The sequence below is a fragment of the Carettochelys insculpta genome, chromosome 2, assembly GCF_033958435.1.
Source record: "Carettochelys insculpta isolate YL-2023 chromosome 2, ASM3395843v1, whole genome shotgun sequence".
NCBI classification, from domain to species: Eukaryota; Metazoa; Chordata; order Testudines; family Carettochelyidae; genus Carettochelys; species Carettochelys insculpta.
Window position 1 is genome coordinate 96,802,551 of NC_134138.1, and position 27,494 is coordinate 96,830,044.

The window sequence follows — 27,494 nt, forward strand, 5'->3', positions numbered from 1 at the left end:
TTTAAGAAGTGTGAATCTTGCTGGGAGGCCATGCCTGCTTCGGATGGCCACAGCAGATGCATCCGGCGCCTAGGGGACACACGCGTTCCCCAGAAGTGCTCCCATTGTTCCAAATTGACTAATAGGGCTAGGAAAGATAGAGAGATGAGGTTGAAAATGCTGCTCTTTGGCAAAGCACTTCAACCTGCCTCATCAGAGAAGCCCCATAAGGAGGGCTCGTCAGGATTGCACAAGAGGAAGGCTGCCTCTTTGATCTCCTCTGTGCAGAAGAAGAGAAGAGCTTCTCCTGCTCGATCCCTGCCCGTTACCTCTGGGAGCGGGACGAGTGAAACAAAGGGCCCGGGCACGCTGGCTTCTTCTGCTGGGAAAGCCGTGGCGCGTGTACCCGCCCAGGGGCCTACAGTTCCTAAGGAGACGGCACCGAGAGCTGTGCAGGCACTGGACAGACCAGCACTGGCTACTGCGGCACCGAGCGAAGCACTCCCAGCAGCACCGGGGACGACGGCACGGGGAACGACGGCACTGGGAGCAGCGGAAACTAGCACGGCACCTGCTACGGTGCCGAGCCTGCCGGCACCGATAAGACCACCCGTGATGCCCGAAAGAGCAAAAGCTAAAGCAAAGACCAGGCACCGCAGTCCCTCCCCTGAGGTAATTGCGCTGCCATTATCGCCGCGATCACCACTGGAGATTCGACGAGCAGCAACACCTTCAGCCTGCCACAGACATCCATCTCCTTTTCTTCAGAGTCCATCTCATGGAGTTGCATGCTTCTCTCCATCAACTAGCAGAGACCCCTATGAGTATCCTCACAGAGGCTCTCCCCATACGTCGGTGTCATCTCGACGGTCATGGCATTCTCTGCATCACCCTTACATCTTTGAGTCATGGTCCAGGTCCCCATCACCGGGCCCCTGTCCCTGTTGCTATGACCGCCACCATTATACAGGGCATCAACATAGGAGGTTGGCATCTCACCATAGATCTCCATCAACTCCTCCTCAACGCCACAGTGCACAGCTTCCACCTGGGGGAACACCGCAAGTTTCCCAATCAGAGACTGGATCGAAAGATTTTGAGCCTCACCTCGAAGTTTCAAAAGGACAACCATATCAATACAGCCAGGATCCCGAGGAAATGGAGGAGAGATACCACAGTGATGCCTCCTCATCCTCTCCAGACGAAGCGGTGGTTCCTGGGGACATTTCCCCCCCAGATGACCTGAAACAGTTCCAGGAGCTGTTCAAAAGGGTAGCTCAATCTCAGGACATTCAGGTGGTGGAAGTGCAGGAGAAGCACCACAAGCTTCTTAAAAGCCTCAGGCCCCCGTCCTCTTCTAAAATAGCTATACCATTGGACGATGCAATCATGGAGGCAGCCACTAATATATGGCAAACTCCGGCCTCCGCTCCTCCTACCAACAAAAGGGCAGACAAAAAGTACTTCGTTCCTGCTAAAGGTATGGAATTCTTGTTTAGTCATCCACAGCCAAATTCGCTAGTAGTCGAATCCTCTCAACATAGATCCAAAACGTCCCATTATAAATCCGGGGGACTGGACAAGGATATAAAGAAGCTGGATCTCCTCGGTAGAAAGGCCTACTCATCATCTACCCTGTTGCTTCGAGTGGCTAACTATGCTGCCCATTTGTCAAACCACAATTTTGACAACTACTCCAAACTTACCGCCCTCATGGACTTCCTCCCGGAGGATAAGAAACCGATCCTTAAGGCAATTGTACAAGAAGGCTATGCGGCTTCTCGAGCAGGCGTCCAGATTGCATTAGATGTAGCGGACACAGCGGCCCGTGCCGTAGCCACTGCGGTTGTAATGCGCAGGGAGTCATGGCTTCACACCTCCGGCATTCCCAAGGAGCTACAAGTGAAAATTGCAGACCTTCCCTTTGACAAAATAAAATTATTTGCCGAATCAACCGACTCAGTCTTACACTCGAGCAAAGACTCCAGAGCGACACTTCGGACTTTGGGGATGTACACCCCACCGTACAGAAGGAAAAGGTTTTATCGTCAACAACGCCGTTATGGTTACCAACCGCAATGTACCCATTTTCAACGGGGGTATGATCAGGGACGTCATCTACAACCACATTACAAGGGCCCTAGATGTCGACCTCAACAAGGCAACGCCTCCTCAGGGCAAAATACAAGACAGCAGGTTTGACGGGTATGTCGAGGGTCACGATACCAAGACCGTATCTCAGTGCCAATCTCAGTACATGTTCCATCACCGACTCAAGCCGTTCTACCCACAATGGAAAAGCATCACTTCAGACAAGTGGGTATTGGAGATTGTAAACACGGGATACACGATCCCCTTCCAGTCATTACCTCCACCAAATCCTCCCACCGCACCCCTTCTCAGAGACCCCTCTCACCTACCGGAATTAAGGCGGGAGGTGGACCACCTCCTATTCATAGGGGCGGTGGAGAGAGTACCGGAGCAATTTCAAGGCAAAGGTTTCTACTCCAGGTACTTCCTGACAGAGAAGAAGACAGGAGGGTGAAGGCCCATTTTGGATCTACGGGCACTCAACCAATATCTACGCAAACAGCGCTTCAAGATGACTACGATGGCTTCAATAATTACGGCACTAGACGACGGAGATTGGTTTGCAGCCCTCGACTTAAGGATGCATATTTTCATATTGCAATTCATCCAGCGCACAGGCGCTTCCTCCGGTTTATTGTCGGCACAGATCATTTTCAGTACAGTGTCCTTCCATTCGGCCTCTCTTCAGCGCCCAGAGTCTTCACCAAGACCTTAGCGGTTGTGTCAGCATACCTACACAGACAGGGCGTTTTCATCTTCCTGTACCTGGACGATTGCCTGCTAAAGGGAGCTTCCCAGGCAGAAGTATTACAGATGATACACATCACCACAAACACATGTACGTCACTGGGCCTCATCATCAACTTCTCAAAGTCAAAGACTGACCCCATGCAAAATATAGAGTTTATAGGGGCTCGGATAGACTCCGTCATGTCAAGGGTATATTTACCCGATGCCCATTTTCATGCCATCGAGACTCTCGTACAACTAATAACATACAGCCCCACTGTCTCAGTCCTAACGTGCTTACAACTACTGGGGCATATGGCGACCACCATGTTTGTGGTGCAAAACGCCAGGCTGCACATGTGAGGATTGCAGCATTGGTTGCTAACTGTATACAAACCATCAATCCATACCGTTCACAAGATGGTGTCTCTTACAACAAAGGCACAAAGGTCACTAACATGGTGGGTAGACCCCAAGAATCTACTAACAGGGGTGCCCTTCTGCCAACCACAAATTACTGTGTTCATTACAACAGATGCCTCCCATACAGGATAGGGGGCACACATGGACAACAAGACCACTCAAGGTTTATGGTCCCCTGCAGAGAAGACACTGCACATAAACATATTAGAGCTCAGAGCAGTGTTCAATGCGTGCAGGCATTTTCAGAATTATCTGCGCGGAAAAATAGTCGGCGTAAATACCAACACCACCACCACCATGTTTTATATAAACCGGCAGGGGGGAGCCAGGTCTCGTACAGTCTGTGCGGAGGCGGTCCGACTGTGGAACTGGTGAATTGCCAACAATATAACCATAAAGGCTTCATACTTACCGGGTGTCCACAACGTCAAGGCGGACCAGCTCAGCAGACACTTTGCGCCCACACACGAGTTGCAGATCCGTTCAGACCTGCTTCACCAAGTGTTCCGCAGATGGGGTTTTCCCCAAATCGACTTGTTCGCCACTCGCGACAACAAGAAATGTCCCCAGTACTGCTCCAGAGCGGGCATGGGACAGGGGTCTTTGGGGGACGCCTTCATGATTCCATGGAAGGGCCCTCTACTTTATGCGTTCCGTCCCACGACACTCATACACAAGGTCTTGGAGAAGGCCAAAAGGGAGAGAGCACGCATGATACTCATAGTCCCAACCTGGGACCGGCAACAATGGTTCCCATTGCTTCTACACATGGCACAGCATCGGCCGTTTCCCCTACCAACAGTACCGGACATTCTCACACAGGCTCAGGGGTCAATACTGCACCCGCACCCGCAAAGACTCCAGCTACAAGCATGGTTAATCCATGGCTCGGCGCCCTAGAGACTACATACTCAGTGGGAGTACAACAAGTCCTTGAATGTGGTCGGAGGACTTCCGCCAGAAAGACTTCTCAACACAAATGGTTGCGTTTTTCCGATTGGTGCTCTTCCAGGCAGGTGACACCCCGGGACGCCACCATACCTATGATTCTGGACTATCTGCTACAACTCAAACAAAAGGGACTCCCTCTATCCTCTATAAAGGTTCATCTGGCGGCTATATCAGCGTTTCGACATGAAGAGGATGGATCAACCATATTTGCCCATCCTGTTGTCTCACGCTTCCTAAAGGGGTTGGTAAATCTGTACCCCCCTCAGAAACCAATATCGCCATCATGGAGTTTAGACTTAGTTTTACACACCCTCTCGGGACCGCCCTTTGAACCATTGGCTACGGTCCCCCTTCCACTACTTACCATTAAAACGGCTTTCCTCCTGGCAATCACGTCAGCTCGCAGAGTGAGCGAGCTCACGGCCATAATGTCCACACCACCCTTCACAATATTCTCAAAAGAGGCGGTGGTCTTACGTTTGCACCCAGCCTTTGTTCCAAAGGTCTCTTCAGATTTTCATATTAACGAACCAATAGTGTTGCCCTCGTTCTATCCTAAGCCTCACAACTCGAGCGAAGAGGCACGGTTGCACTTACTGGACATAAGAAGGGCACTGGCCTTCTACATCGATAGAACTAAACGTTTCCGGAAAACGGACAGACTCCTGGTGTCCATTGCATCCAGGTCAAAAGGGGAAGCACTATCTTCACAGAGGATTTCAAATCACATTGTGTCATGCATAAGACTATGTTACGAGCTTTGCAAGACTCCTCTGCCAGTTCCGCCAAGGGCCCACTCCACTAGGGCGATGGCGGCGTCAACAGCCTTCTTCAAAGGAATCGCGCTGAGAGATATCTGCAGAGCGGCAACGTGGTCTTCCTATGACACCTTCGCCAAGCACTACGCCATGCACAGGATGCTTGATGAGGATACACGTGTGTCGACAGCAGTCCTTTCACGGGCAAGCTGCGCATAAATCGGGTCCCCACTTCCTTTTTTGGGGAGGGTTACTGCTGGGTAGTCACCTAGTGTGGAGCACCCACGGGGACCACTCGAAGAAGAAAGAGAAGTTACTCACCTGTGTAGTAACGATGGTTCTTCGAGATGTGTCCCCGTGGGTGCTCCACTACCCACCCGTTCCTCCCCACTTCGGAGCTCTGTTTGTGTGCTTTTCAGAGACGTCCGGAACGGTTGATGAGGAACTGGCGGGGACCGGATCACGCACGTGACCGTAAGCGCACGAAGAGCCAACGCGCATCGGCGCATGCGCAATCCAACGGAGACTGCTGAAGAATTTCTGAGCTGCAGCGCTGGGGCGAGCCCGACACCTACTGTGGAGCACCCATGGGGACACATCTCGAAGAACCATCGTTACTACACAGGTGAGTAACTTCTTTTTCCTCTGCATAAGCAGTGATCTGCAGTATCTCAGCAAACACTGTAATAGAAGATGGAGAATAATATGTGATACATGTAATAGGTGTACACAAAAAAAGTTTCTCTGATATTTAAAGGTATTCTCTGTATTAAAAGCGCTGTTGAGTCGGTACTTTTTTTCTTTTCTTTTCTGAGAACCTGTGTGCATTTCTACTTTTGGGATTGCCCTCTTGTGACAGACTTGTGAGAAGTTGATTCTTTGAAGTTGTCTTCTATGGGATGAAAGTACCACCTTCTCAAGATGTCATGTTGAGCACCACAGCTGCATAAGAATGCTCTTTCCCTAATTGCTTCATTTCCTTGTCCGTCACCACAGAGAGCACTAGAGACTCTCTGCTATGTCCATTGCTTTCTCTAGTGTTCAAATCCCTCCATGGTAGCCCTAACAGTGGGATTGTGCTCAGATCAGAAACCTGAAAGGAGTTCAAGAAATGCACAGCATGCCTGACTTTCTTCCCACAGTTGGACATTCACATCTGTTGCCTAATTTGCCTTGAGGAGACTTATTCTCTGGTCTAGTCCCTCAAGCCTGCTGTGAATATTATCTTTAATTCCAGGCACATTTCTCAGAAGAGCACTGAATGCTGTCTAACACTGCATTGTAAGATCGGGGTTATTCAGATTCCAGCCAGCAGATCTGTAGTAGGGAAGCCTGAGCTTGAGCATTTACATTGTATTTTAATACTACACTGACTTTTTTTTTTAACCTATGCTCAAGCCTAGTGCTCCAGCATCCACATTGCAGTTAGCAGATCCAAGTCAAAGTAACTTTTTTGTATAGTGCCTCAGTAACTGTTCAGTTTCCGCACTGTTCCATGATGTTAATGAAGGAGTGTGTGGTCTGGAATGTAGATTAGGAGCTGAAGGGAGGTCATGATAGAGGATTAGAGTGCAGGAGGGTGTGTGGGGTCTGGGAGGGCGATTGGGTGAAGGAGGATATTGTGACCTGGGGTGGCAGATTGGGGTGCAGGAGGAGGTGCAAGGTCTGGGAAGGGGTATGGGTATGAGCGCAGAAGATGTTTCTGCCTGGAGGAGAGGTGTAGGAGGGGTGCAGGGTCTCTGAGGGGTTTGTGACCTGGGGCAGGAGTATAGTAGGGGGTGCAGTGGTTCACCTTATCTAAACTCTCTCAAAGAAACTCATGTCAGACCCTTTCTCTTTACTTACAAATGGAAAGACTGTTCTCTGGGCTCCTGGTGCTATGTGTTTGTCTTTAAAGAAAAATGAAAGAGCCTGTTGTCTGACCATGGTAAAAAATCACATTTTTCTTTCTGTCAAAAGAGATGCTTTAATACAAAGTCAGAATTGATGCTTTATGTGGTGGGCTTTATTTTATTCACACAAAAATAGAGGCCACTTAAATTGTATTTCAAACCATCACTGAAAGACATCATACATTGATATAAATCATTTCAGCTTAATTTCCAATGTTTCTCCTTCCATGTTTTCAGCTCTGGGATAGATATATACGAGGGGTCTGTTCACTAGCTATGTTTTTTTACTCTGTCTTTGAGGCAGGGTAACTTCTGAGACTATTGATACCTTGGAGGTCCCCAAGTGAAACCTTGCACTCTTGCTGATGCTGAACATCTTGCTTGCTTCACACGAGAGGCCAGACAGAATCTGGCAGTGTTCCTCTGGCCAGCTTAGCAGTATGCTGGATGCAGTGTTTCTTCTTGGTGCTGTCCATGCTATTATGTTTGTTCACTGTGTTTACAGTTGAGCAAGCTTCGTGGAAGGATTAAGTGCTGAGCAGCTACATTTGAATCAGAATGTTGTTCTGGTTCCTGGGAAGCAACTAAGATGGAAGGGCTAGGAAACACAGCCCCAAGGGACTCTGGGATCACAATGGTGGAGTCTCCCTACTTGAGTCTGTCAATCTGAACTTGATTTGCTTCAGTGCTGTAGAATGCCTGGGCTTTGACCTGTATCATATTGGGACTTGGTCTCTGACCCATTCCCTTAGCAACATGAGAATTCAGAATGGGTTCCTGGCCTCAGTCAAACTATTTTTGTGTATACAGAAGTGGGGCTTGGGCTTAAACCTGTGTCAGAAATTGAATTTAGCGTTCTTTATAGACATACCCAGTGCAGACAAGACTACACCTTGAGTTTTAAGAGAGAAAGACGTTTTGTTTTCTCTGTCCTGGATTACACACTAGATGATGTGGCTCAAAATGAGACTGGACCTGTAAGATCAGGATACATGGTAAACCAGGAGAAAAAAAAGATGAATTTTGTTCATCGCTATTAAGAGTTAGAGGCAAACCTTTCTTCCTAGGACAGTAACCCAGCAGAAGCTGCAACCCTCTAGCCAACCTATAAGTAGTGTTTGTCACGTGAGTCTAAATGTTAGTTATATCTACTGGTCAACAAAAGGAAGACTTTTTTTTTTGTTTTTTGAGATGGACATTGAATCATAAGAGGAAAACCTGTAGAGTATATATTTAGAGTAACTGAGTATTTCTCAGTGACTTGGTGTAGGGACATCAGTTGCTGTTTAAAATGGATGCTCTGTTGTCAGTGCATAACTCAACATTGTAATAGAAAAAGTTATGTGGATTAAATTCATTGCAGTGTCTGACACCTGAGATTTCAATAATTAAATGATTTGAGCTCAGTTTTATGGTGCCACCTGCTGTTTGCTTAAAATTTCTCTTATGAAGTCTTTATGTCCAGTTATGGTGCGCCTGACATTTAATAATGTGGCCTAGTGAAGATTTGTTAATTAATATTAGTATTAGATGAAGTAACATATTTCTTCCCTTTTTAGTTACCCATTTGAAAGTCAGTCTACTGATTATTCCTTGTTTTAAAAGAACGCAGCATTCTGTGGCATAAAAATAAACTTTTTCCCATGTGCAGTATTAGTTTTTCAAAGAGGCAGAGCTGTCATGTACATTGTGGGAGAATTTATTTAAATACGGTTAGAGGTTATTTTTCTTTGCCATTTATATTTTTTACTGTGAAACTACAGATGCTGTATGAATAAAAGGTAAAAGCTTCAGATTGTTTGAGACAGTGTGAACACTTGCCCCTTTTGATTTTTTTTAATTTTATTTTGAAAGAGATCTTGCATAACTGGATAAACCTAAATAAAAATATTTGTAGACAAATCAAGTTTACTTTGCCTGCAGCTCTCACTGTTCCTCCACTACTGCAGATTCTTATGATTGAAAAAAATCTTCTGTTTAATTTTTCAGTGAAGAGTCTGAGATAAGTCTAGGTCTGTATAATCATTTCTGTATAATGAAACTGGAGATGACATGCTGTTGGCAAAAAAAGAAAAAAAATTTGACTCAGACTACAACCCACTGCCATGGATGCAAGCAATCCAATCCAAATCTCAGAATGATATTCTCTATTAAGTAAATGGAAAATTCCTCACAGTAAAAAACAAAAACAAAAACTTATAGTAAAATCAGCCCAGATTCACACAGTTCTTCATTGAGTTTGTGTCTATGTGGATTCCACTGTAGGTGGACATGCACTTCATGCATGTGAGATCAACAACTTTTGTTTAGTGGTGTCTGGGGCAGAGCATCGTCATACGCCAATAAAAGGGTATAAAGTGCAAAGCATCTGGGGCCCTTTTTTGGTTCTTTCTTACTACCCATGACAGGGACACACAAACCAGTGAATGGTACTTTCTTTAGAACTTCAATAATTTTTTTCACAGCTCTTTTAAGAACTACTACAACTTCTTCACAGACCCCAACATTTTTTTAAATAATTTACGGTAAGTCCTATATACAGTAGTATGGGGCCAACAGTCACGCCTACTGGTGGATTCAGAACTGCCAGGATTCAGATTAGGCCCACACTGTGACAGGTTCATTCCGTCACTGGCAGATAAAGTCTATGACTGTTCTTATTGGGGGAAAGCAACATCCTGGACTGGTGCTCAGTGTGCAGTTATTTTTCCTGGAGGATCTACAGACCATCTCTAACTACTGCTAAAGTCATTTCTGACCTTAAAGAAGCGATAACTGCCACACAAAACCAAAGAAAAGCTAATTAGTGAGCATGCCTTCAAGCAGGAGCCATGACCTAGGTCTACACCAGTAGCAGTCTTACAAAGCCCTCAGCACCAATGCTGTACTGCTAGATCTCATGCCTATGCCCTGGCTCTGGAAAGCAGTGGAGAGGCAGGACAGGACAGAGCATAAGCATAGCTCCAAACAGTATCCTGCAAGTCCTCCAGAGATAAAACGTGCAATTTCCGCACTTCCTCTAAAACTGGAAATGCAAAACAATTGCCTTTATGGAACACAGAAGGGACAATGCAACACAGACATCAGTATTGATGTCCCATTTGAGATCCGGAGATATATTTTAGTGGAGTAGCTGACATCCTTTCCTAAATATGTGGCTCAGAAGCTATGCCATTCTAAGGCACCACCTTTTGAGAAACAATGCTTCCAATCTACTAGAGTTTGCTGACATCAAGCAGGGACTTCTCTCCCCTACCATCAGAAGGGATCTCATCAGTTAAGACCCTCCTGTCAATCAAGACACGAATGACTTACTTCATCCTTAAAACATGACACTGTGACCTTATTGGGGTGCATCATTAGACATCATAGAGCTGATCCCCCTCTCCCACATTAGTGAAGAGTGAGGTCTCACACTCATTAGCTGGGCCACCCATGATGAAACAGGGTATCTATCTGTTTTTCTGTGAACTGCTTGAGGTGACGGGGACATCCGAGTGAACTGCAAAGTTTATTGGAGTTGTAATTGACTCTAGGTTAGCCAGAGCGTAGATGAGGGACAGGTTCCTGGTTTTGCCATTGCTGTTAGTTAAGATGGAATCAAACCTAAGTCATTATGGACTTATGTTGGACTATTAGGCCATACATTAGCCTCCAGTTATGTGACACCATTTGCCAGACTTCATCTACAGTCTTTACAACTTTTAAGTTCAATTTATTTTCTGGAAAGGCATTAGATGAACAAGAATGACTTAATGCTACTTCAGGTAATTGCAAAACTGATCTAGAGAACCCATTGCAGCTCTATTTGCAAGTAGAAGTTGTATGAAAGAAAGTTGTAGGAAAAAAACTTGTTGTAATACACATCCAGAGTTTATGGGATAGGTTTCACGCTGCCCGAGGGAGGGGCTGTGCTGGCATGGTGTTGAGGGAGGGGATCTCCGTCAGGGAGCTGAGTCAGGCACCGTGCTGGCCAAGGGAGGGGCTGGGGCCAACGCACTGCAAGTGGGGAACATGGTTGAACCTTGCCTGGACAGACAGACACAACAAAAGTAATATATGCTGGAGGCCCAGTTGCAGCTCTGCTTGCAAGCAGAAGTTGGACTGGAAGAAAGTTCTAGACAGAATGTTGTTGTAATACACATCCAAAGCGTATGGGCCGGACCCCGTGCTGGGTGGGGGAGAGGCTAGGGCTTGCACAGTGTTGGGGGGGCTGGGACTTCTTTGGGGGAGGCAGGCCTGGGCCCCACACTGGCCAAGGAAGGGGCTGGGGCTTGCATGGTGTGTGGGGGGCATTTGGGGGGGGAACATTTTTCTTGGGGGGCTGGGCCAGGCCCCATTCTGTGTGGTGGAGGGGCTGGCATAGTGGAAGGGGGCTCTGTTGGGGGGCTGGCCCAGGCCTTGCACTGGCCAGGGGAGAGGCTGGGTCCAGCACAGTGTGGAGGGGGCGGGGCAGGGAAGAAACATGGTGGAATCTTGCCTGGACAGACACAGAAAAAATAGAATACAATTTGTGGGCCCTTTCATGACAATGATGTAAATCATGGACACATCAGGGGCAAGTTGGGGAACCCACTAGATCCATTTACAAGCACAAGAGATCTGATCTACAGAAGATAAGAAATTTTCCAAATGTTCTGGAACTGAGCCATCAAGCTAATCTGTATGGTATTGCTTCCTGTCTCCCAAAATTCCATGGTGTAGATTCTGATGGTAAAAGATGTGCAGTGCACTATTAATACAAACAAGGAAGCATTTGCTCATTACCCTAGAAGCTATCAAGCACTGGACATGATGCCACTGACATGGGATAACTCCAATGGCTCTTCATCTCCTAGAATTTAGGAATAATCTGGAGGACTTCCCCACAATGCAGTATAAATTACAGTTGGTCCCTGTGGATTCCATCATGGAACCAATTTTCCATCCTCGGTGAGCTCCTGTGGTAAATCTGTTTTGCCAGGAATGCTAGGGATGAGAACTTTTTTTGTTCAAGAACCATCATGGGCCTCAGACAACTACTAGGCACTTACTTCTGTAATGGAATCAAGGTCTCCTATATGTTTTTTTCCGCTAATTCCACTGATCCCCAAAATAATGAAACAAGTCGGCCACAGTCATCCTCATAGCTCTCTACTGGCGATGGCAGTCCAAGTTGACTGACCTGCTACAGATGTCCGTCCATCTGCCCATCCAGCTCCCAGACTGCCTCCATGTGATTTCACAACAATACTGTCACTCCACCTGATGAGCACAAGGATTTTGGTTAGTTGAGACTCATGGGCAGAAACTGCTTCCTGCTGGTCCAAGATATCCTGATATGGAGCAGCACGACTTATTAAAATGGAAGACATTCTTGAGATGGACAGCTTAGGGTAGCCTGGACCTAGTTCAGGCTATGATCCTGTTGACTCTGGAATACTTGTTGCATTTAATACATTCTGGTCTTAAATTCAGATTCATTAAGGTTCACCTTTCAGTAGTCTGAATACTATGCGCCTGTATAGTCAGTCACGCTCTCACCTGATGGCATAAGTTTCTCAAAGGCCTATTACATACCCACTTGTGAGAGAACTCTGGCCTGGGACCTCAGTAACTTCCTTCTGAGGCCTGTGGAGGCACCCTCCAATCCTCTTTCAGAATGGTCTTTACATCTTCTCACTCTGAAGATAATCTTTCTAGTAGCCATCAGGGTGACTGAATGAACATCAGACACTATCGACTGAACCTCCTTACAAAGCATTTCACCGGGATGAAGTGATGCTGAAATCTCACTGTAAATTCATCCCCAAGGTCTCAGAATTTTCTCTGAATTAGCTGACTAAAAGTCATGTTCCCAAAGCCCCCCCTCTTTACCAGAAGAGACATTATATACTCTGCATGTTTCCAGGAGTTTTCTTTCTTACACTGACAGAACCAGACTGTTCAGACTTGGCTTCTCATTTATTTCTGGTGACAAGTCTAGAGGTTAGGCCACCTCCTCCTAGATAATATCTAAGTTCTGTAGGAAAAACAATATATTATGTGTTACCAATTTGCTGCTGTATTTATCCCTCTGAACAGTTAAGACACACTCCACCCAAACTCAAGGAAGATTCTCTCTCTACTTTAAAAATATACTCAAATATTATCTATTATACTTAGTTGCTAAATTAGATGCAAATTCAAGAGAACAGTGCTATAATCTTTTTTTTATTAAATTCTGTTCAAACATCTCGTTAGCAGCATCTTGAGGGAGTACCAGTTGCTAGCCAGCTACAGTGGATCCATGCTGACTTGGAAAAAAAAGAGAACCCTATAGTATCTGTGACAGAGAGGTAGCTGTGTTAGTCTGTATTCTGTCAAAACAATAAAGCAGACATGTAGCACTTTAAAGACTAACAAAATAATTTATTAGGTGATGAGATTTTGTGGGACAGATCTACTTCCTATAGTATCTGTGATTCTTTGTTGCCAGAACATCCTGTGACCTGCCCTCTGTCCCACTTTTGCAATGATCATCTGACACAAGCTTTGAATTACAAGAGAACTGAAGGAGATAGGCAGCTCTCTACCCTTTTATGCGCTCACAGGTGATAATGAGGAGGCAAAGGGGCCCATGTGGGGCCTGACAGACTTTGCGATTCTAAACACTCAGATCACATATGCATGATATGCAAGTATACCTGTGGTAAAATCCACAATGACTACATTTGGTAGTCTTTAAAGTGCTACATGACTGCTTTTTTGTTTTGATACATTTGGTAAAATCATAGTTATTGCTGGAAAGTAACTTCTTTATCAACCATATAGAATAGTTCAACTTCTTGGATCTTTGTGTATGTTCCTATCTTGAAAGAAAAGCTTTTATTTTTAATATCTCCATGAATGCCATGGCACTTATTTATAGTATCTTAAACTAAAATGTCAGACTATGTTAGGGAGTTAACTAAATACTTATTTCCTTCATTTAAATCTGAAAATTCTTGTACAATAAAATATGATCAACTGCCATCGAACCCAATACCAGTACAGAACAGCATACACAGAAACATTAGTGAATGTTTTGCTGTCTAGGAGTGTGGCTTAAAAATGCAGCCATCCACCTATTACTCATAATCAAAACCAGTTCTATAAATACTTTCTTTAAACTTTCCAGTGCACCTTGTCTCATTTGTGTTTAACTGCACAGTCTTTGTGATAGGGACTTCCTTCTTTCATGTCTTTATACAGTCCTGATCTTGCACTGTGTGCGCATAACAAATGCTTTAGTAATTTACTCAGAATGAAAAACTGTGAGATCAGTTATGTTCGTGGTGCTGGGTTATTATATACTTTCTAATGAAAGGTATTCTATTTATGTTTTTATTTTTAAATAAATGTTTGAAATTATAAAGCCAGTCCAGGTAAAATGTATGGGTTACACTGAACTTATTATTTTTAACCATTTTTCTTAGATTACACCACCACCATCACTGTCAGATCCACTTAAAGAACTTTTTAGACAACAGGAAGTTGTAAGGATGAAATTGCGCTTACAGCACAGTATTGAAAGGGTAAGAATACAAAAGAATGTTTAGTTTCCTGTTTTAAACTTTTTTTTGGGTAAGGGGGTATGACTAGATTTTACTTAAACTAACATTGCTTTTAAAAGTAAATTCTTTATACTGTGGCTTTTTTTAAATTCAGAGATGTTGCACAGAGTCAGAGTACAGATCAGGCTAGAAATAAAACAAATAAAAATTTCAGTACTGTATATGTGGTAACATACAAAACAGTCTTTTGTATAGTAACGTAAGAACTCGCTGTTTACTACAATGGAAATTTGCTCAGTGTTCTACATAAGTTTCCATGTGAACTACAGGGCAATCATGAAAATAAGATACTATTTTAATTTTTTTTTTAAATGCCAGTACTTCCAGTAAATATTAGAACCATCACTTGGTGCACTTGATCATTTTATATTCTTTTAGGGAAATTATACAATTATGTCCATTTTGTTAGTTAATAAAAAGAAACTAGATCTGAGTCAAGGTATAATTATTCTTAACTGGAGTGTTGTTTGGTTTAAATCACGGGACTTATCTGACTCGGAAAGATACAGCCTAGATCATGAATGTTAATCAACCTGTTTTGGTCTCCTGATTGTTAGAATTTGACCAACATTTCTGTGTGGGTACACTTGCAGACTTCATGGAATTTAGAAATGGAAAACACCATCTGTCTATCAATACATATTCTTTAAATATTTATTTCAACCCAGTCTTTTGGGCTGTGGGTTTTAAGAAATCTGTACACTTCAAGGAGGAAAAGTCTGAGGACTTTTCCAAGTCTTTTATTCTAACAGGTTATGCCAAGAAAATCAGAGTGTGACCAGTTTATCTATCAGGAATGAATACATTAACCCAGAATTTTGATGTAGGGCGTCTTCCCCCATGTTTTCCTCTCTAGACCATTGCAAACAAGACTTGTAAACTAGATCACAGAATACTCAAGAGAGAAGCATATGTAAAGTTTCTAGGTCAGTGCTTTTAAGATGACATGGGAAAAAAAGCACTAGAATTGTCAGAAAGTGAAAACATCTAATTTTTTCTGAGATTGGTATCTTTATTAAAGACATCTTATGAAACTTCATGTATAAAGGACCTGTTGTGAAATATGTAGAGGTGGGCTTAAATCTTCCTTAAAATGAAAAATTGGTTGCAACTTCAGGAAAAGGTTATGTTTCTCGTAATATTACCTATTCCTCCTTCTGATTATCCATTTACAAATCCACTCTCATTTTCCTTTGATGGGAGTATCTCATTCATTTTATAGCATTTTTTCTTTAGCTATGTGCACTCTTGGGATGTTTGGTTTGGTCCATAGAACTTAAAATTTCCTGAAAGTAAAATTATTTTTAATAACTAATTCAGTTGTGATTGTATTCTAAGGTTATAATGCAGTATCAGGACCTCTGTCATAAAGCTACACTTTTGTACCAATATAGAGTCCAGTGAAGCTTTCTGCAAATGTAGCAGTATGCCTATATGCTAACAATAAAGGATCAAGGTCTTACGGCGTCTTTATATCTAATGAAAAAATTCTCTTTACTTAGAATATCTGAGAAGCCATTTGTGTGTGAACTATCAAATTCTGTATGTACTTAAATTGCATGTTTTAGTTATTTTGATCACTGACCTGAGTGGAAGCACGTGGGGCTAGTGTAGACATGGCCTCTCTTTTCGGAGGGGCCATGTTAATGAGGGATTTTGGAAGAGCTAATGAGGCACTAACATCAATATGTGGCATCTCATTAGCATAATGGTGGCCACATGCGATTTGAAACTGCTGCTTTCAAAACATGCGCCACCCGTGTAGATGGGGGCCTTTTGAAAGGATCCCCTAATCTCAAAAATCCCTTCTTCCCAAATGGCATTTTTGAATCACGCACAGCTGCCATTATGCTAATAAGACACTGCATATTCATGTCAGCGCCTTATTAGGATCTTCCAAAATCCCTCATTAACATGCCCCCTCTTTCGGAGGGGGCTAATGTAGACACGGCTATACTGTATTGTTATGTAGGTCTGGGCTTTGTGGGGTCTTAAACCAAGTTATATAAGAGCATTCTGCATTTTTAGTACTACAGACTAGGCCCTCACCCACTTGTGAATGCCTTAAAACAGTGTTTCCCAAAGTGTGGTATGTGAAAGCATTTCAAGAAGTACACTGCAGAAAATAAATAACTAAAAGTCAGGAGGTAAGTACGGAGAGTGGGGGTACACCGAAAAGACCAAAGTCCTAAAAGGGGTGGATGGGTATTTTCAGCTTGGGAAACACTGCCCTAAAACTAACAGCAAAAGGCCAAAAAAAGTAGGGAGTGTCAGAAGCAGGAAGCCTGTTAAACAATCAGTGGGGCTACTGGTGCATTCAAGGGAGATAAGGCCATTACAGAAAAACTAAATTCATTCTTTGCTTCAGTCTTCACTACAGGAGATTTGTGGGAGATTGTCTACACCAGAGCCATTCTTTGTAGGTGACTAATTGTCCAAGATTGGTGTGTCAGTAGAGGAGGTTTTGGAACATTTTGATAAATTAAACATTAATAAATCACTAGGACCATACAATATTCACCAAAGAATTCTAAAAGAGCTCATATATGAAATTGCAGAACTACCAAGTGTGATGTGTAACCTGTCATTTAAATAAGGTTCTATACTAGATGGCTGTAGGATAACTAGTGTTTTAAGATATTTTTAAAGGTTTCAGTGGCAATCCTGTTGATTACTAGCTGAAAATCTTAACATCAGTACGAGGCAAATTAGTTAAGATTACAGTAAAGAACATAATGATTAATTGTTCTTTGAGAACTGTTCCTCTGGGTGCTCCACTTAAGGTGTTTATGGGGCCCCTGTGCTTATAGTCAATTTTTATTAGCAGTTGCCCGATGCTGTTTGGCATATTTATAAGTTATCTGAAACAAGGGGTAAAACTGAGGTGGTAGCATTTACAGATAATAATATAAAGTAATCCAAAATGCAACCCCAAAGCAGACTACAAAAAATTGCAAAGTGATCTCACAAAGCTGGATGACTGGGCAACAAAAATGCCAGATGAAATTTAGTGTTGATAAATACAAAGTAATGCACAGTGATAAACAGAAACTCAACTATATGTACAAAATAATGTCTAAATCAGTAATTGCCACTCAAAGATATCTTGGAGTCATTGTAGATAGTTCTCTGAAAACATCTGCTCAGTGTTCAATAGAAATCAAAAAGGCTAGCAGGTTGTTAGGAACCTTTAGGATGGTGCTATATAATAAGACAGAAAATATCATAAGTCTTCTGTATAAATCCATAGTTTGCTCATACCTTGTATACTTAGTGTGGTTCTAGTCACATCAACTCAAAAAAGGACATATTAAGATTAGAAAAGATACAGAGAAGGACAACAAAATGATTAGAGGTATGGAACAGCTTCCACATGAGGAAAGAGAAAAAGACTGAGATTTTTCTTCTTGGAAAAGAGGGCTACAGTGGGGAGGAAAGGCTTGTCGATAAAGTGAACAACAAATTATTTATTCCAGTGGTTCTCAACCATTTTGCATGTGAGAACCCCTTTGAAAATTCTGAGTGGAGATTTAGACCCCTTTGGAAACCGGTTGTCTGTATATACAGCGGAATTCTGTTCAGTCAATTTTCAGTCTAAATCTTTCATGGACTCTTTACACAAAGTTGATGGGTCTGCAGACCACAGGTTGAAAACTTGTGATTTACACCTTCACATTACACAAGAAATTAGTAAAATGCCAGTTTAAAACAAAAGGAAGTATTACTTCACACTAAGTAGAGTCAGCCTGTTGTGAGACTTATTGCCGGGGCATGTTGTGAAGGTCAGGACTATAACTGGATTGAAAAAAGAACCAGATAAGTTCATGGAGGACTGATCTATCAGTGGCTGTTAGTAAGGATAGTCAGGGATGTATCCCGTGCACTGAGTGTTCCTTACCTGTTTCTCAGAAGCTGAAAGTGGGTGACATCACAGGATGGATTACTCGATTTTCTGTTCTATTCATTCCTTCTGAACCATCTAGCATTGGCCACTATTAGAAGACAAGACACTAGGCTGGATGGACTAGTTGTCTGACTCAGTATGGTCATTCTTATGTACCCACAAGTACCTCATGCTTTTGAGCTGAAAAAAGTTCCCCACTCCTGGAGTAAAAACAACAAGAAGTCCTGTGGCATCGTCTAGACTAACATATATTTTGGAGCATAAGCTTTCATGGGCAAAGACCTACTTGGTCAGATGAGTGTCATGCATCTGATGAAGTGTGTATTTGCCTATGAAAGCTTATGCTCCAAAAAATCTGTTAGTCTAACGTGCCACAGGACTTCTCATTGTTTTTGCGGATACAGACTAACATGGCTACCCCTCTGATTCTTGTCACTGTAGAGAGCAAGCAGTGAGCCTGAAGGTGCTAGAGATTTTGTGGCTGGTAGGTTGGTAAATAAAATTTGGATGCAAAACTTTGAGATGCATGGGTTCCAGGGAAGCATAAATCATAGGCAGCAGATCATCTACCCTAAATCCTCCAGCTGTCATTGCTGCTAACAGCAGATTTCTGGTAAACATTTGAAATTCAGGCAGAGCACATTACAGTGATTGTGAACTTAGTCATTAGGCAGAAAGACAAACCAAACAGTAAAAGATTTTACTCAGATCCTTACTGTTCATGCCTAAAGATAAAAATCAAATATTGTCAAAAATCAATTTTAAAAGTTTAGAGCAGAACTTTTTTTTCAGCCCTTCATAAAACACACAAGGCGCATTTATATTTTAAATTATACTTCTTGACATTTAAGTTTAATTCAGTAGCATCATCATCAGGAGCCACACCTTTGGTTTCCAATGAAATTTCTAGAAAGAAGATTCACGAAAGTCACTTTATTTTTCTTTACAATCTGGTGACATTCAAAATGATGTAAATGTTATCAAGCCAGAAAAATGGGGAAATGTTGCTGCTTCTCATTCAAGCCCTCCAAAAAAAAAAAAGCCTGAAAAGAATCTTGGTGTACAATATTTTTACAAATGCAATTCAGAGGTCAGTTTATGAAGTCTACAGCTATATGTTAATATTTTTTATTCAATTAGGAAAAGCTTATTGTATCCAATGAACAAGAAGTTCTACGTGTCCATTATCGAGCTGCAAGAACTTTGGCTAATCAGACGCTACCATTCAGTGCCTGCACCGTACTGCTTGATGCCGAAGTATATAATGTGCCCCTGGAATCTCAGGTAAAAGGAGACTTCTTTTAGGATTCCCAGAACATCTTGTTAGGTGATTTTCCTAATACTTATCTTTAAGAAGTACTTTCAGGTCTGATTTGAGAGAAGATAATTGGGTAAAATTCTGGTGGTATTGAAGTCAGTAGTAAAACTCCTTTTGGCTGTGGCCACATGCAAATGGCCATTTCGAAGATTACTAATGAGGCGCTGAATTGAATATTCAGCACCTCATTAGCATTAGGACGCTTCCTGCTGCGGCACTTCGAAAACGCTGCTTTTGAAAGCGCGCAGCTTGGTGCAGCTACACTGGGGTCCTTTTTGAAAGGAACCCGCTCCTTTCAAAATCCCCTTATTCCTCTCAGCGGAGGGGAATAAGGGGATTTTGAAAGGAGCGGGGTCCTTTCAAAAATGACCCCTGTGTAGTCGCGCCGAGCTGCACACTTTCAAAAGCGGCGCTTTTGAAGTGCTGCGGCTGGAAGCGTCCTAATGCTAATGAGGCGCTGAATATTCAATTCAGCGCCTCATTAGTAATCTTCGAAATGGCCATTTGCATGGTCATTTCCAAGTTTTGGTCAAGTGTGGCCACAGCCTTTGACTTCAGGAGTGCCAGGTTTTGCCCATTGTGGGTAAGGTTATGATGAGCCTCTCCTCTATGGGTGCACAAGAAGAGGCACAGACAGAAACAGAGCCATTGTGTTTCCACATTTTATAGAGTACATTTTTTTTTCCATCTCTGAAAAGAACACATAATGGGGCAGTGAGGGTTAATAACTGTATTTTCACTCTGAAATCAGTCTTAAATTACAAATGAAAATGAATTGGATGGTCATAATCCAATCCTAAACAAAACAAAACAAAACAAATTTGCCAGAATTTAAAATAATTGTTGTCTTTGCTATCCTAATCCTCGGTGTCTGACGCATGGATCGTGAGATTTTGCATAAATGTTGATTGGAAAATTTTTGTGGAGAAGCTCATAAAATACCTTCCTTCCCTGTTTGTCTGTCACTTTCTTGAACACTGAAATTTCACCAAATAATTCTAAAACCATTAACAACATTTGTAGTTAAACAATGGTAAAGGTAGTCCAATCTCATATTTCAGGGCATAAACTATTTGTCTGCAGAGATGAGGAGGGATTTCATCTCCCTGAACAGCATGGCACAATTAACTAGATCTATTACAGTTGTTGCCTTCCTCCCATAATGACTATTGGACCTGGATACTAGATTTGTGGGCTACCTCTACCCTAGCATTTCTCTTTCGAAAGAGGTATGCCAATGAAGGAAATCAAAAATGTGAATGAGGCGCTGATTTACATATCTGGCATCTCATTTGCATGTTATTTCAAAAGAAGAAAAGCATTGTAGACGCAGCTCTTTCAACAGTAAACCCCATCTTTGAAAGAATCCTTCCTATTTTCTTTTAGGAAGAAGGGTTCTTTCGAAGATGGGGATTGCTTTCGAAAGAGTTGTCTACACTAGTTTTCTTCTTTCAAAAGAAGCTCTTTTGAAAGGCTATGTAAATCAGGTGTCATATGTAAATCTGTGATTTGCTTGCATTTTCAATTTCCTTCATTTGCATGCCTTTTTCAAAAGAGGAATGCTAGTGTAGATGTAGCCATGTACAAACGTTCCAATACAATATTTCATATCATCTGTTCAGATGATTTGCTATTATGGTTGCTACTGTTGTTTTACGGGGGGTTGAAATGGGTGAAGGAGGATTCCAGTGAGGGGTAAGAAATTAAGTGGAAGGGTATGTCTGAAAATTGTTTGCATGAAAAAACTTGTATAGCGTTTAATGTTTTGATTTATTCCAAGTTTTAAGAGATGTGTGATATTTTAAAATACTCTTCAGTAGTCTAGTACCCAGTGAAATGAGTGTAGCAGTTTTGTATAGTAAAATATCTACCTGTTACCTAAGGAATTTTTTGAAGTACAGCAATGTAACCTTTCACTGCAGGAGTACTATGGTGAGGCTTTTTTCTTTTGGTGTTTGTTAGTTGTTTGGTACTATCATCTGAAAGACTCTTATGGTTTCCCCAATTTTGAGATGGGTGCATTCATCCTCATTGCACAACAACATTAGTTAAAAATAAGCAAAACACTCTGACTACTCTGCATATTTAATCCTGTATGGAATGACTCTGAAGTTTGCTGCCATCATGACTCTGACGGAATACACTTTCATATTACAAGCCTTCCATGAACTGTCCCAACAAAAAACAACAATGAAAATATGATTGGACCCCCATTTTGATGGTTGTAATGTACTTCACAGTAGAAGTGCTTTGATTTCTTGGGGTTTGCAAGAAAAATATTGAAACATTGAATCACAGAATACTAGGACTGGAAGGAACATGAAGAGGTCATCAAGTCCAGTACCATGCAGTTGTGATTAGGACCAACCACCATCTAAGTAATCTATGACAGATGTTTATCTAAATTCCTCTTAAAAATATATAATGATGGAGATTCCACAACCTTCAGCAATTTATTCCAGTGCTTGACCACTGTGACAGGAAGTTTCCTAATGTCCAACCTCAGCCTCCCATACAACAATTTAAGCCCATTGCTTCTTGCCTATCATTAGAGGTTAAAGAGAACATTTTTCCCCCTCATCCTTAGAATCATAGAACACTAGGACTTGAAGGGACCTTGAGAGGCCATCGAGTCCAGCCCCCTGCCCCAATGGCAGGACCAAGTACTGTCTAAACCATCCCTGATAGACATCTATCAGACCTGTTCTTAAATATCTCCAGCGATTGAGGTTCCACAACCTCCCTTGGCAATTTATTCCACTGTTTGACCGCCCTGACAGTTAGAAACTTTTCCTAATGTCCAACCTAAAGCTCCCTTGCTGCAGTTTAAGTCCATTGCCTCTTCTTCTGTCCTCTGAGGCCAAGGAGAACAAGTTTTCTCCCTCATCCTTAGGACACCCTTTTAGATATCTGAAAACTGCTATCATGTTTCCCCTCAGTCTTCTCTTTTCCAAACTAAACAAGCCCAATTCTTTCAGCCTTTCTTCGTAGGTCACATTCTCTAGACCTTTAATCATTCTTGTCACTCTTTTCTGGACCCTCTCCAATTTCTCCACATCTTTCTTGAACTGCAGTGCCCAGAACTGGACACAATACTCGAGCTGAGGCCTAACCAGCGCACAGTAGAGCGGAAGAATGACTTCTCGTGTCTTGTTCACAACACACCTATTAACGCATCACAGAATCATGTTTGCTTTTTTTTGCAACAGCATCACACTGACTCACATGTATCTTGTGGTCCACTATAACCCCCTAGATGCCTTTCTGCTGTAGTCATTCCTAGACAGTCTCTCCCCATTCTGTATGTGTGAAGCTGATTGTTCCTTCCCAAGTGGAGCACTTTGCATTTGTCCTTATTAAGCTTCATCCTGTTTACCTCAGACCATTTCTCCAATTTATCCAGATCATTTTGAATTATGACCCTATCCTCCCTATGACCCCAAAGTAGTTGCAACCCCTCCCAGCTTGGTATCATCTGCAAACTTAATACGTGTACTTTCTATGCCAATATCTAAATCATTGATGAAGATATTGAACAGAACCGGTCTTAACACTGACCCCTGCAGAACCCCACCTGTTATACTTTTCCAGCAGCATTGAGAACCATTAAGAACTACTCTCTGGGTACAGTTATCCAGCCAGTTATGCACCCACGTTATAGTAGCCTCATCTAAATTGTATTTGCCTAGTTTTTTTAATAAGAATATCATGCGAGACCGTATCAAATGCTTTACTTGTAATACTTTCCTTGTAATACTCATTCAGGCACTTACAAGCTATTATCATGTCTGCTGTTAGTCTTCTCTTTTCAAAGCTAAACAAAGTTCTTTCAGTCTTCCCTCATTTTCTAGACCTTTAATCATTTTTATTGCTCTTCTCTGGGCCATCGCCAGTATGTCCACATCTTCCCTGAAATGTGGTGCCCAGAACTGGACACGTACTCTGTTTGGGACCTAATCAGTGCAGAGTAGAGCGGAGGAGTTATTTCTTGTGTCTCACTCACAAAACTCCTTTTTTTGTAAAAGTGTCACACATTGGGCTTATATTTAGGGCTTGTCTATACTCAGCGGATGATCAGTGCTGCTGCAGTTCAATTTAACGTGTTTGCTAAGTTGAACATTCAAGGCATCCCCATCGACCCCGGTACTCCTTGCAGTCATGAGGAATAAGGGAAGTTGATGCAAGACTTTCTTCCATCGACCTCCCGCTTGTGGGAACGGTGGAGAAAGTCAACCTAAGGTATGTCAACTCCAGCTATGCTACTGTTGTAGCAAGAGTTCCATATCATAGGTCAGATTTCTCCCCTTAAGTGTAAACCTGCCCTTAGCTTGTGGTGCACTATGACCTTTAAATGCCTTCCTGCAATATTCCTTCCCAGACCATCACTTTCCATTTTGTATGTATGAAACTGATTGTTCCTTCCTAAGTGAAGTACTTTGCATTTTTCCTTATTCAAATTCATCCTCTTTACCTCAGAACATTTCTCCAGTTTGTCCAGATCATTTTGAATGTTAACCCTATCCTCTCAGGCTATGTCTACACTAAAAGCATCTGTCGACCGAAGTTACTGTTGACAAAAGACACTGACACCTCGGCAGAACCTCTGTTGACAGATTGCCGCTATACACAACTTGTTCTGTTGACAGAAGTGTCTACCTTGCACTTTTCTGTCGATAGTGTTATGCCTCAAATTTTTCAGGAATAACTCTGTAGAGGCAAAGCACAGTTCTGTCGAGACTCTGACAGCAGGCTCTATGCGTGTCTGCACTGTCGAGTTTTGTCGACAGAATGGGTTGGGTCTGTCAACAAAACTCTCTGCATTTTCCTCAACAGGACTGTCCCTCAAAAATTTGAGGCATAACAATCCTGTCGACGGAGAGGGCCTTCCAGTTGCCAGGAAGCCCTCTTTACAGAGTTGCCATTCCGCTTTCTGGCACCAGAGGCCAGTGCAATCTGGCAGCTGTCAACAGAACAAGTTGTGTGTAGATGCACTCTGTTGACGGGTTCTTTTGAGATTTCCCTCTCGACAGTAACTTCTGTCAATAGATGCTTCTAGTGTAGACAGCCTCCCTGGCCATTTCTGCACAGGCCACTTTCTTTGAAAGTGGCATGCTAATACACGGCCTGAAATATGCTAATGAGGCATGGATGCAAATTCCCCATGCCTCATTAGCATAAGGTCATGTGATTTGGAGTCTGGAAGAATGGTCTTCCAGACTCCAAAATGCCATTTAGAAGTATGGCCCCCTGGGGGTCTTCTGGAAGGAAATCCTTCTTCCGGAGGCCCCTTCTTCCTGAAATTTTTTGGGAAGAAGGGGCCTCCGGAAGAAGGACTTCCTTCCAGAAGACCCCCTGGGGGCCATGCTTCTAAACGGTGTTTTGGAGTCCAGAAGACCGTTCTTCTGGACTCCAAATCACGTGACCTTATGCTAATGAGGTGCAGGGAATTTGTATCTGTGCCTCGTTAGCATATTTCAGGCCATGTATTAGCATGCTACTTTCAAAGAAAGTGGCCTGTGCAGAAATGGCCAGGGAGGCTGTCTACACTAGAAGCATCTATTGACAGAAGTTACTTTCAAAGAAAGTGGCCTGTGTAGAAACAGCCCCGAGTTCTTTAGTCGACAGAACTCTCCAGTGTAGACACAGCCTAATGCATTTGCAACCTCTCCCAGATGAGTATCAGCCACAAACTTTGACCATGCTCTCTATGCCATTATTGAAATCATTGATGATGATACTGAACAGAACCAGTCCAAAAACTGATGCATGCACTCCCTCCACTTGTTATGCCCTTCCAGCATACTGTAAATGATTGGTAACTATTCTCTGAGAACAGTTAGCCAAACAGTTGTGCAGCCATATTGTTGTAGCCCCGTCTATGTTGTATTTCCTTAGTTTATTGGTAAGGTGATGCAAGACTGTATCAAATGCTTTACTGAAGTCTAGGTAAATCAAGTCTAATGTTTCCCCATTATCCATACATAAGACTTGTTATCCTAGCAAAGAAAACTATTAGGTTGGTTTGACATGATTTGTTCTTTACTGTTCCTTATCATCTTGTTCTCTTCCAGGGGGCTGCAGATGGATTCCTTAATTATTTGCTCCATTATCTTTCCTTGCACAGAAGTTAAGCTTACTGGTCTGTAGTTTCCTGGGTTGTCCTGGTTTCCCTTTTTATAGATTAGTTCTGTGTTTGCCATTTTTCAATCTTCTGGACTCTCTCCCATCTTCAGTGACTTTTTCAGATATGATAACTAATGGCTTAGATATCTCTTCAGTCAGCTCCTTGAGTATTCTAGGATGCATTTCTCCAGACCCTGGTAAATTGAAGACTTCTAACTTTTCTAAGTAATTTTTACTTGTTATGGTTACTATTTCAACTTCTGAACCTACTTCCCTGGCATTCACTGTTGTAGGCATCTAATCACCACCAACCTTATTTTGTGAAAACCAAAACAAAGAAGTCTTGAAGCACCTCTGCCATTTTCATATATTCTGTTGTTTTTCCCTCTTCATTGAGCAATGTGTCTGCCACTGGCCTTGGTCTTCCTCTTGCTTCTAATATATTTGTAGAGGATTTGTAGAATGTATTCTTGTAACCCTTTATGCCGCTATCTAGATTGAGCTAATTCATGATGGACCTTTTTAAAGCTGAATGTCTCTGCAAGGGTTTGGGTTTTTTTTTGTGTGTGTGTGATAGAAGAAGTAATATGAATCTTTTTCTTGTCCTGCTTTTGAATACCTCCTGTAGCCAGTCAGGTCAGATTGCTGAAGCTGGTGCTTTCCCTGGACCTGGAAGACCATTCAATATCTTTTGTGTGATTACTAAATTTTTTAAAGTAGAACAAGTAGTTTAGCAATGCTTTGCTAGATTTATCTTAGTGTGTGTGAGCTAAGTGTTTTGAAAGACATACTTGCATATTTTACTTTTCAGAGACCATAATTATAATAACTAGTATACAGCAGATAACTTTTGGGTCATAGATTCTGCAAATTCCTTTCTTTAAGTATGGTGACTTCTACATATTTTGTGGTGTCAGTAGGAAAAATCTTCATAAAATATGGCTAGATTCAGTATTTGTCATCTAAAAAGCATTGTTTGCGGAGGCCCCTGTAAACGGGGATGTTTGCCAACAGTGCCACCTAGTGATCAGGCACAAGCACGACAGAATATCTTCTTCCCTAACAGTCCCCATTTTCAGTTATAGTTCTGTCTTGTGGGTCTACCCCTCCCTCCCCTTTTGTGGATCAGCACTCTCTCCATTCTGGTTACACATCCCTGTGGACTTTTTAGGGTAATCAGAACGAAAGTTTAATCACAAAGAAGACTTTTAGCATCTGCAAGAGCTTCAGAGCTTTCATCTTAGTTTGGGAACTTCGGTATCTTGGTTCCTGATCTGCCTGCATCCCGTGGTGGATTTCCACCAAGAGAAAAGTCCCTGCTGTCATATCTTTTTGAGTTGGTAAGGGAACCTGGGGACCATTCCAGGGCCAAATGATGGTCAACTAAGTTCTGCTTGTTGGGATGCTAAGTAGCATCGCTGGATCACTCCCCTACCTATGTCCCTCCCTTCCTCATGGGGTGAATTAAAGAACCCCAAAATAAAGTTTTCAATATTTTGTTATCTGTCACCAGTCTTTCCTTTGTGGGCTTTTCTGTGTTGCCATGTCTCCTACAAGAGCTCCTCGTGCATGATTTTAGAGCCCTGCATGGATACAAAATTTGTAATTTCAAAGATGAGCAGCAGATACCTATGTTGACATCCACAGATATGGTTACCCACAGATATAAAGTGAATAGCCACAAGTTTTCAGGGTTCTAGATAAAAAAAATTGCATCCATAGCCACAAAAATGAGCTGTGGGTATGTGCCTC

The 27,494-nt window shown here is 42.5% G+C and overlaps 1 protein-coding gene across 5 annotated transcripts in view; it reads left to right on the plus strand.

The window, feature by feature from the left end:
* The window catches only part of ANKRD12 (ankyrin repeat domain 12), a 174,042-nt gene that overhangs the window by 144,429 nt on the left and 2,119 nt on the right, over positions 1 to 27,494 (plus strand). For all 5 annotated transcript variants that reach the window (XM_074987439.1, XM_074987438.1, XM_074987440.1 and 2 more), the window contains 2 exons: positions 14,260 to 14,358; positions 19,442 to 19,585. In XM_074987439.1, the coding sequence (XP_074843540.1) occupies positions 14,260 to 14,358; positions 19,442 to 19,585 (243 nt within the window). The remainder of the gene's footprint in view (positions 1 to 14,259; positions 14,359 to 19,441; positions 19,586 to 27,494) is intronic.